Here is a 14,445-nt window from a genome sequence, read left to right as displayed (position 1 = left end):
ATTGCCATTTATTTAATGTGCTGCTTCTTTTGTTGACTGAAAACAGAAAGTGCACAGATTTGTTTTGCAGTATTCCAAATCATAGGTAGTGTATCCTGAATCCACACCTCTACAATCTCTCTCACTAATTTGCTGATCATAAGGAAATATTTCAAAGACTGTTGATGTAGAAATCCCAGGGTTTTAGCACTAACAGTAAACTAAATCAAATTGAAGTGAATGTGGCAGTAGATAATATGCATAAAATATCATATTATAATACTTGTACTATATTCCATGAAACACATTATGCGCCAGCAAAACTGCAAATAGAGCCACATTTGTTAAAAATAGCACTATGGATAAACTATGGTTCCAAATGACCTAAAAAGATAGATTACACAACTGGCATTGAACGACTCCATGACTCCATGTGTAGAATAAGTGGCCATTCACACAATTAGCACTTTTATTGTGGAAGATTTCTGTCTATCAAAGAAAGTAGACTCCACTGAAAATTCAAATCACCTTTATTTCAACATGTCTAATGACTGAAAAAAAATCAGTGGTCCTACTGAATTGATTGAGGAGAGAGATGCTCCTAAGAACACGAATCTGAGGGCCCCATTTATACCGTTTAATCATACATACATACAGAAGATACCAGTTCTTTTCAAAATAACGTTCACATATTTCTTGTATGAGCTAGAGAAGCGGAGTATACTGCAAGCTATTCACACACATGATCAAAATAAAGTTGTAACATTTAATGCTGTGGAATGTTCGGGTATTTCATAAAGACTTGCTCCACAATGTCCTCCATCATTAGACTTTGCCATGGCAGGAATCTTTAACCTCAGAATGTTGCAAAGCACTGACAACTGTGACACCATATCAGTGATTGTGTGGTTTTTCTTTGTTAAGTAACAACGTGTTTTAATCCATTTATAGTACGTTTAGACTTAGATTGCATGGAGCATCTGCCATACAAGTCACTGAAGAAACAGCTGTTACTATAGAAACAATAACATATAATAAATAATAAATGTGAATAAAACACATATCAAAGCGAGTTTTATATATATATATATATATATATATATATATATATATATATATATATATATATATACACATATATACACACACACACACACACACACACACACACACAATATATATATATATATATATATATATATATATATATATATATATATATATATATATATATATATATATATATATAATCATAAACATAACTGTATAACCAGACGGTGCATAACTATAATAAAAGAAAATCACAAATCACAGCACAACAATCAGACTACTGGAGCCTCTGAGAAGGGAATCAAATGAATCACATCTGGCAGAGTTCGATGCACCTGAACTGGTCGGACTCGTATCGACTCGGTAGTAAGCATCACTGCTGGCTGGCGCTCTGTCTGCGTGACGTATATGGCGGAAAGCCTTGTTTCATCATCTGTAAGCCTCTCCCTCTCTTACAGTGTGTCCGCGTTACTACATCCTGTGTGGAGTTTCAGAAAACGAAGCGTGGATTAATTTTTTTTTAACCTCGGGGTATTTCTCTTGAAGGTAAGACCTGACATCAAGGACTTGTTTCGCTTCTCTTGCTAGCTGTGTATTCAGTTTGGACTTGAGGAGCTAGCACTACTAACCGGGTGTAATACTGGCTGATGCTAAGGTTTAGCTACTACCGGCTAATTTGCGTGAACAGGGTCACGTTTCCACATGTAGACGGTCTAAGTGTGGTTTGGGCATCATTTAGAAATGTTTAGACCCTATTTAGGATATGTTTAGAAAGTGTATATTCTCTGGAGAAAGTGTGAAGGAAGTCGGTAAGCGTCGGTATTTTCCCGAAATTACACCTGAAATACAGGAAGATTAGTAGAGTTCATGTTGGCTAGTATGCAGAAAGGCTGGTTTTGTTAGTCGACCTGCAGACTTTCCTGTTTTTTTTTTTTTTTTCCCTTTTTTTTAATTTATTTATTTATTTATTTTTTTGTAGCTATGGAGATGTTTGAGATAGTTAGATTTAGTTAGCTGCATCTCCTGGCCATATTTAAATAACGTAACCTTTTTTTTGGAAGTTGTTTGCTTATTTATGTATTTATGAGGATGCTGTTTGTACCACGTTTTCTTCCACATAGATCTACAGGTGTGCTGCTAACCTATTGATTGTGCAAGTCTGATAGAAGCTAGACGAAAGCTTACAAAATAGATCAGAGAGAAAGAGAGAGAGAACGCACTTGCGTGATTTATTGCTGGCAAGTTGAGAAACTGTTAAATAGTTAAAGAGATGAAGTGAAGAGAAGTGACACTCAGTGGTGAGCAGAAACCATGGGGTCTATTTTCTGCAGCTTCATTTAAGAATCAGTCAGTGGGCAGTAAAATGGATGACGTTATAAAGGTTGGTACAATAAAAGCTAATTATAAACTTAACGTAAGGTTGTGAAGGGAACTAAGGGTTGTATAAAGAGAACACTCACTCAGGGGTTTATTATTTAACTACATCAGTGGTTCTCAACCCGGGGGGCGAAGAGATCAGAAGGGGGCGCAAATAGTTTTCAAGAAGAAAAGAAAAAAAACAGACAGGGCATCATTTGGGTTCTTGGTGTATTTTATTGCTTTTCGGATATAATGTGCATAAATGGGGAAAAAACCAGAGATTCAGTATATAAATTTCCAATTGATAAATATATCCCTCATGAGCAAGCTAGAGGCGAAGGTGGGTTTTTTTTTTTTTTTGATTCTCCCATTCAAGAAAATGTGTAATACTAAATTGGTGCTACTATGCAGAGGTGCCAGCATCTACAGTTTAGCTGTAGCATTTGCAGTTTTTGATCATTTTGTAAAATACAAATAAGCTTTACAGATCTTTATTGGAAAGGGTTTAAACAATGTTTTTCATGCTTGTTCAATGAACCATAAACAATTACTGCACATGCACCTATGGAACAGCCCTTAAAACACAAACAGTTTACAGGTGGTAGGCAATTAAGGTCACAGTTATAATAACTTAGGACACTAAAGAGACCTTTTTACTGACTCTGAAATACACCAGAAGAAAGATGTCTAGGGTTCCTGCTCACCTGCGTGAACATGCCATAGATCTGCTGCAGGGAGGCATGAGGACTGCAGATGTGGCCAGAGCGATAAACTGCGATGTCTGTAATGTAAGAACAGCCCCCCCGCCCCCCTTGCAAATTCCTTGGTGGAAGAGTGGAGTAACATCTCACAGCAAGAACTGACAAATCTGGTGCAGTCCATGATTATGAGATGCACTGTAGTACTTAAAGCAGATACTGACTGTTACTTTTAATATTGACCCCCACTTTGTTCAGGGACTCATCCATTATTTCTGTTCGTCAAATGTCTGAAAGTTGTTCAGTTTATGTCTCAGTTGTGGAATGTTTTTATGTTAATACAAATAATTACACAAGTTAAGAAATTTGTCGGAAATAAAAGCAGTTGACTGTGAGAGGACGTTTCTTTTTTTGCTGAGTTTATATGTATTAGCATTATGAACTGTTTTGTGTTTTATTTGGGCAGGCAAGTTTCCTTTATTGTTTCCTTTTATGTCAGTAGTAAAAGTGTAACAACAGACGTTCAGGTTTTGTGGTAAAATTCAGTGTTAATATTCTCTCTGCCTGATTGGCTTTACTCATTACCAATGTTGGTAGGTCTGTGAAAAGACCAATTTGAAATGCAATAAGTAATAGCAGCATGGTGTCTCTCTTAAAATATTTGTGAAGGTGTATCTTTTTCTTTTTTTTTTTTTTTGGGGGGGGGGAAGAACATCCTCTTTTTATAGCCTTCCTAATCTTTCTGACTTTTTCTCTTTTTTTTTTGACAGATTTGACCCAATGACAACAGATGATGAGCCATAAATGAAACTCAAGAAATCCTGATTTTTGTCGTCTGGCACCACCCCATCTGGCACCACCCCATCTGGCACCACCCCATCTGGCACCACCCCATCTGGCACCACCCCATCTGGCACCACCCCCTCAACTTTTTTCCCCTCTCTGTCCTTTTCTGCTTCTCTGTCCTTCACAAATTGTCTTCAGAGTGAAGTCATGGCTAACGCAGTGGACACCGGTTCCACCAACTCCATGCGTCTGAAGCAGGAGATCTCGCTGTTACATGGAGTCTGTCTAATTGTGGGCAATATGATTGGCTCGGGCATTTTCGTATCGCCAAAGGGTGTGCTGCAGTACACAGGCTCCTTCGGCTTATCGCTGGTGGTGTGGGCTATCGGTGGCATCTTCTCTGTGTTTGGTGCCCTCTGTTATGCTGAACTCGGAACCACGATCCGTAAGTCAGGTGCCAGCTATTCCTACATCCTCGAGGCCTTCGGCAGCTTCCTGGCGTTTATTCGCCTGTGGACTTCACTGCTAATCGTGGAGCCGGCATGCCAGGCAGTCATCGCTCTAACTTTCTCCAACTACCTGGTGCAGCCGTTCTACCCAACCTGCACAGCTCCATATTATGCTGTGCGTCTCATCGCAGCTCTTATCATTGGTGAGTTTTATCATTTATAGAACATTTATATAGGGAATATGTGAGCTTGGGTTACTCACAGTGTATAAGATTCGCAGGTAAGTTATGGTCAGCTATCAAAGGATCATTCGTACTATTGAATACTGCTCCAGGGAAACTCCCTATGTTATCATTTTAGATGAATTGCATGGTGCAGAACTGAAAAATGAGTCAGTTCTGGTCACAGCAGAAAAATCCATACCACAACCATACAGAAATGCATCATGGAAGTTAAAAGTACTGCAAGTGGCACTTTTTCAAAGTATAGAAAAAATATATCTGGGTCAAAGATGAGTTGTGTTTCATTTTGTCTGTTTGGGTTCGTAAGATTTTTCATTTTTAATCTTTAATCATTAATTACTGATGAAAATAAGGAAAATATTGTATAATTCAGTTCTTGTATGTTTGTTCTTTCATAAAGGTGTGTTAAAGGAGAAATAAGGGTTTAAGGTAGGGATGCCACGATACCAAAAATCTAGTAGTCGTTACCGATAACACCAAAAGTACACGATACTCGATACCAAAGTCGATACCATGGTGTGGTTTAATACATTAATAAATAAATAAATAAAATACATTTAAAAAATGTTAATAATAAAATTAAAAACTCCTGGTGGACATCCTCCTCTGGCTGATACTGGCAAAAAGGGGTGGGGGGGGGGGGGGGGGTATTTTAGTTATCAAACACTGTCTGACAATAACTAATTAAACAGTGGAGGCTACAGGGTGCACTCCTAAACACACACACACACCTTATACTCTGAATGCAAGCAGTAGTTTAAATTCACTGAGATGGTGTCAGGCCAAAAAGATTTATTAAAAGCATGAACATTTGAATAATTATTAGTGGCATTACTATATTTAGCTGACAGGACACGGGGTGAATGGCGATGCACGGTGGCCCACTGGAGGTAGTTTATAACATTGCAATGTGTTAGCTATCGCAAATATTACATGGAGCATAAGGTTAGCTTGTTTCACGGCAACAACGCCAGCTGTCTCAAACAAACATGATATAGGACCTGTCTTTCAGGTGCTTCACCAAATTGTAATCAATCAGATTTAATTTATTCTCTGCAGGGTGTGTTTAGTTAAAAGCACTTAGTATAATCTTCAACAGACATTTTGAAATCAGTGTAGACAAGTCAGGACCTGAATTTGCCTGGGTTTTTTTTTTTTTTTTTTTTAATTCCTCCAGCTCTCATGCAGACAGACTGGCTTCCTCAAACCAGTACATGCAAGAAGAAACTAGTAGTTAATACATGAATGCATGCTTGTTTTCTGTACAATCAGTGCACAGTGATTTAGGGTTTGAATGATTAAAACTTCACCTCCAGAATGTGGAATTTCCATTTGGCGCATGTGTCTTGCCAAGTTCACATATAAATGGCAGGAGAGTGACGGTTTGTAATTAACACAACAACAGGAATTTAATGCCAAACATCTCCTCTATAGAGAACAAGAGTAAAAGCTGGTACTTAAATTTGACATTAACATGCCATCCTCTTGAACCACACGCTTGTAATCTAACATTCAAATCATAACTATGTCAACGTCGCTAAAGCACAATCTTAACTTTAGATTGTTTGTCTTGCATGTCGTAGAAGGTTTATAAGGTGCATAAGTCCATGTTTAGTTATGCATATGTTCAAGCAATAAGAACAATTCTTAGGTATCACATTAAGCGCATATCCTGAGAGTGTAAAGTGTTTCATAAGGAGACCTTTACATGTTTCATCACACTGGCCCATGTGAGAATATGACATTTATGGGTGTGGGTGTGGGGGGTGGGTGTTGGAGCGGTGGGGGGTAATAGAGTTTTATGACTTGGCTGCATCTTTGGTAAAATGGGTGCACTTTGAAAGATTTTTGCTAAGAAACACAAACCAGGAGTTTTACTGTTCAGGACTGTACTATACTGTACTGAACCCATAAAAAGTGTGGACGAAACTGGGTGCAATATCTCATATTTATACCCCAGTGACATGTTTTTGTAAAAAATGTATAGAGATTTTTAAAGTTTTCTTTGAATAGTTTAATTTTATTTGAAAGTTCCGTTTCTTTCATATTTTCAGTGTGACATTAAGCTATTTAAGCACAAAGGCATTTTTTCATATATATCTTTTAGACATTTTTACAAAGAGTACCAGTAATTTAGCTGACTGTGTATAGAAATTGTGACATGACATGTAAAATTACACAGTAGAACTAATAGAGTCAGTTTTTAACACAATTGAGCTGTGCCTGTCACAAAGCTATTGTGGGTTGAAAGGAGTGCGTGAGAGGTTTTTTAGCGATGACTTAAAAAGAAAATATTTGGGTGTGAATAGGTTTTGCCGTTACAATACTGAGTCACTGAGAGATTTCCCCTTGGTAGTTTGTGAACAAGACTCAAAGTTTGTTTGTTGTGGTGTCCTCCGGCATTCCTTCACAGGTAGCAACAAATTCTTACATTTTTATATCTGTTTTTCATAATTGTTCCAGCTGTGGCTACTCACAGTCTTTTGAGGTTTAATTATGTACGATTGCTGGAACGATCAATTATTGGCAAAAATCCACACACAGAGATTTTTGCGGCCATGTGCGTTAATACTGTATTGCCATATTGTCCGGCCTTACTGCATCATAAGTTTCCAGAATATTCCATGGAATATTTGGTTGTCCAGTTTGATGGACAAAATGATTTTAATAGAAATATGCCACATATAAAACATTTTAATCGAAACATAACGCATTAATACAAGCTGGGCAAATGAGTCCAGAACCTAGATATTTTTCACATCAGTTCATGTGGTGACTCATCTTTCATGGACATTGCTTGAAAAATGTTGCCATGCAGACAAAGTTTTTTATTATTAGGAGACTGATAGTTGACATTTTGCTGATTTTTGCCCTCTGTCTTTGCAGCTCTGCTGACCTTTGTGAACTGTATGAAGGTGAAGTGGGGGGCCATCCTGCAGGTCATCTCTACTTTTGCAAAAGTGCTGGCTCTCATCATTATCATCATTGCTGGTTTGGTCGTCCTGGCCCAAGGTAGTTTAAATGTCTTATTGTCAATTCCCATCGAATGTCTTTTTTTCCCTCCTCTGTTTGGTAAATGTGTGTTCCTGTATAATATGTATTGAGGAACAAATAACGGTAGGCTAGTTCCAGTTTTCTATAGATGGCTGTATAGTGAGTGTTATGTTACAGGTAAGATAAAGAACTTTGAAGACTCATTTAAGGACTCTAAACTGAATCCTGGAGACATGGCGTTGGCTCTGTATGCTGCTCTGTATTCATACTCTGGCTGGGACACTCTAAACTATATTACCGAGGAGATCAAAAACCCAGAGAGGTCAGAACGGTCATGAGCACTGAATAAGGAATTATGAAACATTTCCCTTCACAATTCTGATAATAGCTGACTTTTTGTATTTATCTTTCACTAGAAACCTGCCACTGTCTATAGCCATCTCCATGCCCGTTGTCACGGTTATCTACCTCCTTACCAATGTGGCCTATTACGCAGTCATGGATGCAGACACCGTGCTGCAGAGTGAAGCAGTGGCTGTGGTGAGTGTGGTCTTCTGCATTTAATAACATCACTACTGCAGATAACCACAGTGTGTCACAGAAGAAATCGATTCACCTCGTCATTCAGTGCAGTGATTTAAAGGAATACTAACATCTACAGATATTGTGGTCTGCTGCATCTGTAGCGTATGTGTGTATTTATGATTTACTGTTTACTGAGATCCATTCACAGTCAGGTGCAACCTGAATAAATTAAACTAAACACAAATCCCTTGATTATCTTCATCATAAGGCATAATATGCATGCACACACACACACACACACTCACACACACTCTGCACACTCATTTACACCTAGGGAGAATTTAACCCAGCCAGTACACCTACTGCATTGCTGCAGCATCCCCAGTTCAATCCTGAGCTCAGCTTATTGTTTGTTCTGAGTTTTGCATGCTCTGTTCATGTCTGTGTGGGTTTCTTTCAGGTTCTCTGGGTTCCTCCCAAAAACATGCAGTTGAGAAAACTGTGCTAAATTGTCCCTAGGTGTAATGAGCGTGTGCATGTTGCCATACAATGCTATCCCATCCAGTGTGAATTCTCCTGCCTTGCACCCAGTGTTCCTGGGATAAACCAAGATGAAGTTGTTACTGATTATGAATAGATGAATGAATGCACCTACCGGCATGTTTTTGGAAGGTAGCTGGAAACCACAGAACCCAGAGAAGATCCACAGAGCAAAGCTCCCCAGGATGAAGACCCAGAGAGAACATGCAAAACTCTGCACAGACAGTAACCTGAGGACCCTGTAAACCGGGTTCCCTGAGTGTGAGGCAGCTATGCTACTTACTGCACCACTGTGCCACTTGTGTTTAGTTTAAACTACATTGAATATGTTGTTAGCGCATAAACATAAATCCTTCACTTTCAAAAACATAGCCGAAAGGATGTTTACAAATACCTGAGGAATTTATGTTAGCATTATGTTTTGCACAAAAGTGTAGGTTGTGTCAAATGAAATCAGAAAAATATGTTAGTTGTTCCTGGCACATAAATTAAAAAATGTAGTTAGATATAACATATAACATAGAGACTGGCTTGCAGAACCTGATGAAATGAATACACACACTGTCCTTGTCATTTAACTTCTTGGTTCCAGGAAGTCACGAAGCAGCTCCTAATTGCCAGTATCTGGTCAGGGTAATTCGGATTTTACCATTTACATCTGCTGTTCCACTGATCCAGTTATGTAGAGGAAGCCTCAGGCAGCAGACTCTCTAGAGACTCTGCAATATTATTCCAAAACAGGAGATGAGAGACTCTGTTGCCTGGTAATGACTGTGTGGCACCGAACCGAAGGCAATTAGTCATCTCTTTCTTTGTGATTTTTTTTTTTTTTTTTTTTTTTTTTTTTTTTTTTTTTTTTTGGGCTTTCTTTTTTGCTAAATGTTTTTGAGACGTATTCAGCTGAGGTTCTTGTGTAATGCAAAAGCAAATAAATTAATAAATAAAATAATGAGGCAGTAACAGACCTGGAAATGTAGTAGCATAAATTTGTTTGAGGTCGGTGTGAAAACAGTGTGTGCTGTCTTTGTGCAGACGTTTGCTGACAGTGTTCTTGGCTATGCACGCTGGCTGATCCCCCTGTCTGTGGCCATCTCCTGCTATGGCGGTCTCAACTCCTCCATCATTGCTGCCTCCAGGTCAGTTATAACTGAATCAGATGTACTGCAAACTCCTGCAGTCGGAGCACGCTTCCATGACCATACAGCAGTGGTCCTACATTAATCCTTTAATAATCCCTGTGAATCTATTGTAATAGGATTCTTATAATGATTTCTTTGTTCCCTCAGGAATAAAGAAGGATTTGGTTTCTGAGTTTAGGTGATTAGTTTGCTTGGAGGTCAAGCATAATGTAACACTTCTACAACTGGGAGCTACTCTAATTGCATTCCTCAGTATTATCATTTCTTTCCCCTTCAGGTTGTTCTTCGTAGGATCTCGGGAGGGTCATTTGCCCAACGTTCTGTCCATGATACATGTGAAGCGCTACACACCAATCCCAGCCTTGCTGTTCAACGTGAGTGTCTGAAGATTTTAGTGAATATCCACAAGCAACCACGTTCTTTAACACAGAGATGTGTTTTCCTTAGGGTGGCATGAGCCTGCTTTACCTGTTGGTTCGAGATGTATTCCAGCTCATTAATTATTTTAGCTTTAATTACTGGCTGTTCATTGGCCTGTCCATTGCCAGTCAGATCTACCTGCGCATAAAGGCTCCTGAGATGCCTCGTCCTGTAAAGGTAAATCCTCCCCCTTTCTTATTCCTTTACTACATATTTAATATTTAATAGTCTGTTTAGCAACTGTGTGTGTGTGTGTGTGTGTGTGTGTGTGTGTGTGTGTGTGTTTGTGTGTGTGTGTGTAGCTCAGCCTGTTCTTCCCCATAGTGTACTGCATGTGTAGCGTGTTTCTGGTGGTGGTGCCACTCTACAGTGACACTATAAACTCTCTGGTGGGCATTGCGGTGGCTCTCTCCGGCGCTCCAGTCTACTACCTCTTCATGTACTTGCCTCCCAGCTCCAGACCTGCCTTCTTAAGCAGAATGTTTGGTAAGCTTGCTCCAGGGTTGGGCAGGATGAAGTTTAATATGAGGCTATTGTTCCTATTGTCACATATCCTAAGGCCTTTTGTATTACGTTATGTTTAGTCAGGTCCAAGCTTTGTAGCTTATTAAAGGGGAAAAGCACATACAGTAATATCATAATTGGTAATTTTATCTATGTCAAAGTATCAAAGAAGCTTTGTTCTATTCAGACTTCTTTTTAAATATAATGTGAATGCAGTGTGGTTATAATATTGACCTTTATAACAGCAACCTTTTCCAAAGTCTTATAGATAAGACATCATTCTTAGTTTCTTTCTTTTTCTTTGACAATGCTTTCCTGTAGAAAAAAAAAAAACACAAGTCTGACTTGTGGGGACAAGTGAACTTACGGATTTCTCACAAGTAATACATCTTAAAATTCCTACAAGAAAAGTGATATTTCTTTATGATTAAAACATCATGTAAAGGTAGGAGACGTCACATGTTGTATTAAGCTAGCAGGATACTTTAAAAAGACATCAGCAGAAAGGTTGTGGTTTTCTTAGTACTGCTTTACCAGTAGGACATAACAAAGCTGTGTGTGACTACCAAATCTGCTCTAATTACCTAACCGCCATTGAATTCTTATCCTTTTAAGTGTGATCAGATTACTTTTAATTAGAGTAATAACTGAAATGAATCCCAGAAACCAATTTTCAAACAAATCTTTCTCTCCACATCCAGATAAGATCTCACTGTTCACCCAGAAGTTGTGTTACTGCTGTATAGCAGATCCAGGCCTTGACCTCGACAGTCTAACTGAAGAGGGCAAATCGAAATGACCATGAACTGAAAATTCTGCTCCAGCCAAATCTTGGAACCAGGATTTGGGGAATTGTAATCAGACTGGCGTTTTTTTTTTTTTTTCTTTCTTTCTTTTTTTTTTTTTTTTTTTATATAAATATGCTTATTTGTATTTAATATATACATTTTTATTTTTATTTTTTTTTACAAGTTTTTAGTTTAGCTGTGTCATTTGTGATTTTTGACGGTTTGCTACAGTGATCAGAGAGAGGCCTGAAAAAATCTAGGTGAACTTTTCCCTGTGTGTATTTGCGAGCCTTTGTCTTTTGAGCCAGTAGGAAGTAAGTGGGCAGGATTGTGGTCTCTCTCATCAGTAAAAAATGGAGCTGTTTAATTAAAGCAGATTTTTCTTTACTGTTTGTATACAGTTGCTTGGCACACATTGACAGAGAATAGCTTTAGTCAATTTAGTCAATTGTCTTTTCACAGACATAGGATTTTTGTGGAAATTCTATTTTTGATGTCTAGGATTTGTTCTTAATAATAATGATGGTGTGTTTGTGTGTGTTTTTTTTTTTTTTTTTTTTTTTTTTTTTTAATAATGTAGTCTTTGATATAATATGTGCTAGCCTTGGAAAAATATTGGCACAAGTAAATGAAGGGTTATATTTGTTTGATGGCTAGACTAGATAGGGCCTTTTCCCCCCTTACACTGAGTTTTGTATATCCAGGCAACAATCATACATTCATTGGTGTTTTTCGTTTGTTTGTTCATTTTTCACTGTGGCCTTATAGGCTTCTATAGATTATGGCCTTTGACATGGAGCTTTTTCCAATATTTGCCAAATTTGATTCTATTATATATTTTATTTATGCTTTTTTTTTTTTTGTCTAGATTACATGGATTATTGCATTTCATGCACTGTGACCTTTGAATAGAGAGACAACCTATGCATGAAATGGATAATTGCTTATTTCTGTAGCATTTTAGTAAGAATAGTCCCTCCAGTCCTTATTGTTTACATTAGAAACGTCTTGAGATTCAGTTTTAGAGATTCAGGCAGTTTCACGCTGAACTCTTTTCACACTGTGTCTGTGGGGAAAGGGTACAGTAATAGTTTTCATGCACTGCTTTCTAAGAAAGGGGCAGAGCCCATCTGTTCTAGCTCAGGGCAGAGTTTACGTCCAGTCCGGAAAAATGCACACAGATACCTGAAGTGAAGAAACTATAAATATCAGATGCAATATTTCAAATCATAGATTTTGTAGGTAACTGTAACCTGTTATGATTATTATATGTCAATCACTTTATGGTACAAGGACACATTAATAGCTCTTTTAGTGCTGGATTTCAGGACACAGCAGTCTAGACTCAGGCTAAATTACAAGCTGTTTTATTGTGCGCACTCCAATTTCTTTTGTACTTAGCCAAAGCTTAAGATTACGGTCCTGTTCCTAAAGAACATTTTTCATTACAACGCGTCTATTTCAGATTATAATAGGATTTAGGATCATGTGATTATCAAATCTGGGTGTTTTTCTTGTATGTTGTATTCTGCATTCACACTTGAACCAAAAAAAAAGTTGTTGATTTTAGATGTTCTGTGAAATGTTACTGCTTTGCTTTGTCTTTCACCCAAATTCTCAGCACCGACTTCTGCAAACCAGCAAATTTAATTTGATCTTAATTTGAACACTTTAGGCATATGTCATTTACAGAGAAATTTTGGGAGATGTCCTGTTTCCACACCCGAGTACTGTAATATTATCACATGTACCTTATTCACATATGAATATTTTTGTGATGTTTATACATTGTTAGTCTGTATATGTATATTGTATCCATGTATAACATATTTCTGCTTTGTCTAGGCTACATTTGTCTCTGGGTAACTTTCTATATGAACATTTATTGTGAGTGTGTGTGATTATCTTACCAGTCTTACCTGTTCTGCCATATGCTGGTCTTGTTCATAAGAATTTTGCTTCTATGCATTTTTAAAAAAAATATATTATTATTATATTATTATTAACATTTTTTGGAGTGGGTGAGAGGGAATTTTATCTACCAAATAAAAGGTATTGTAAAAAACAAAAACAAAAAAAACCCCAACATTAAAAATGCAATTTTTACTTTGTGTGATGAAGAGGAACATCCACTGGAGGGTGCTTCTGCGCAACTTGAGTACTCAATGCCTCAAGGTGGTTTGCTGTATGACTGCCATCGACTTAGGTTTGTGGGAAGATGTTGTTTCAAATGCCTTGCTTGTTTGGGCGTGTAAGTAAATTCTATCTACTTCTTATAGGCAAATGTTCATGTACTACCTTTCTGACACTTGATAATATTGAGATCAGTCTGAGCAAGCCTGCTGAGATCTAAAACTAGTTTTAAAGTATAGACACATACAAGTTAATTTGCGTGCTTGTGTGAATGTGTTCGCTTCTTTGTGACTCAATGGCATCACGTTACACTGTGTGTGTATGTGTGTGTCTGTCCTCCTTCCTGGCCGTGAATAGGTGCTCTTCACTGGGCCGAGGCAGCCTGTGGTTCACTGAGCCGTATGGGGAGTTTGTTTCTCCTGACTCATGCATAAAATATAATGCTGAGGTAACACTAACAGACCCAAGGATACAAGAGACAGCAACCAGAGCCACTATCGCAACAATTAGAATCACATTGGAGAAGCTTCTCCATTTTTCCATCTTTAAAACAAGGACATAGAGAATCCAGAGATTGTCCAGTTGTGCCTGTTGTCATGAGTTCAGTGTGAGAACGTGGACACGTTAAGGTGGACGTTAACTGGATGAGTTCCTGTGGATGGATGCTGGCGCGAGGCCATGGAACTGCCTCGACGGCTACGCTGGATCCACAACCGGCCCTGGAGGGCACGGGTCCATCGCAGGGAGTTCAACAGTGAGTACGAGAGAGGAAAACTGGTTATAAAGCTTTATAGATTTCTTTATTTCCTTTCTCTTCATTCTCTATAATGAGCAGAAGA

General features: G+C 38.1%; 1 protein-coding gene across 1 annotated transcript; it reads left to right on the top strand.

The window, feature by feature from the left end:
- Positions 1–1,426: 1,426 nt before the first annotated feature.
- On the top strand, positions 1,427–13,484 carry si:dkeyp-120h9.1 (Y+L amino acid transporter 2-like). The gene is made up of 10 exons (XM_017455163.3): positions 1,427–1,575; positions 3,857–4,524; positions 7,450–7,575; positions 7,735–7,879; positions 7,974–8,097; positions 9,655–9,758; positions 10,039–10,135; positions 10,209–10,358; positions 10,484–10,667; positions 11,387–13,484. The coding sequence occupies exons 2-10, from the start codon at positions 4,080–4,082 to the stop codon at positions 11,482–11,484; spliced, it is 1,473 nt and encodes a 490-aa protein (XP_017310652.1). The 5' UTR covers positions 1,427–1,575; positions 3,857–4,079; the 3' UTR covers positions 11,485–13,484.
- The last annotated feature ends 961 nt before the right edge of the window (positions 13,485–14,445 follow it).

Source organism: Ictalurus punctatus, chromosome 24 (genome assembly GCF_001660625.3).
Source record: "Ictalurus punctatus breed USDA103 chromosome 24, Coco_2.0, whole genome shotgun sequence".
Lineage (NCBI taxonomy): Eukaryota > Metazoa > Chordata > Actinopteri > Siluriformes > Ictaluridae > Ictalurus > Ictalurus punctatus.
This window is presented reverse-complemented; position numbering and strand designations above follow the sequence as displayed.

Coding starts and splice junctions, on each gene's coding strand:
- si:dkeyp-120h9.1 (XM_017455163.3), top strand. CDS start 4,080: ATGGCTAACGCAGTGGACACCGGTTCCACCAACTCCATGCGTCTGAAG. Junction 10,136..10,208: donor TCCCAGCCTTGCTGTTCAAC/GTGAGTGTCTGA, acceptor TGTTTTCCTTAG/GGTGGCATGAGCCTGCTTTA. Junction 10,359..10,483: donor AGATGCCTCGTCCTGTAAAG/GTAAATCCTCCC, acceptor GTGTGTGTGTAG/CTCAGCCTGTTCTTCCCCAT.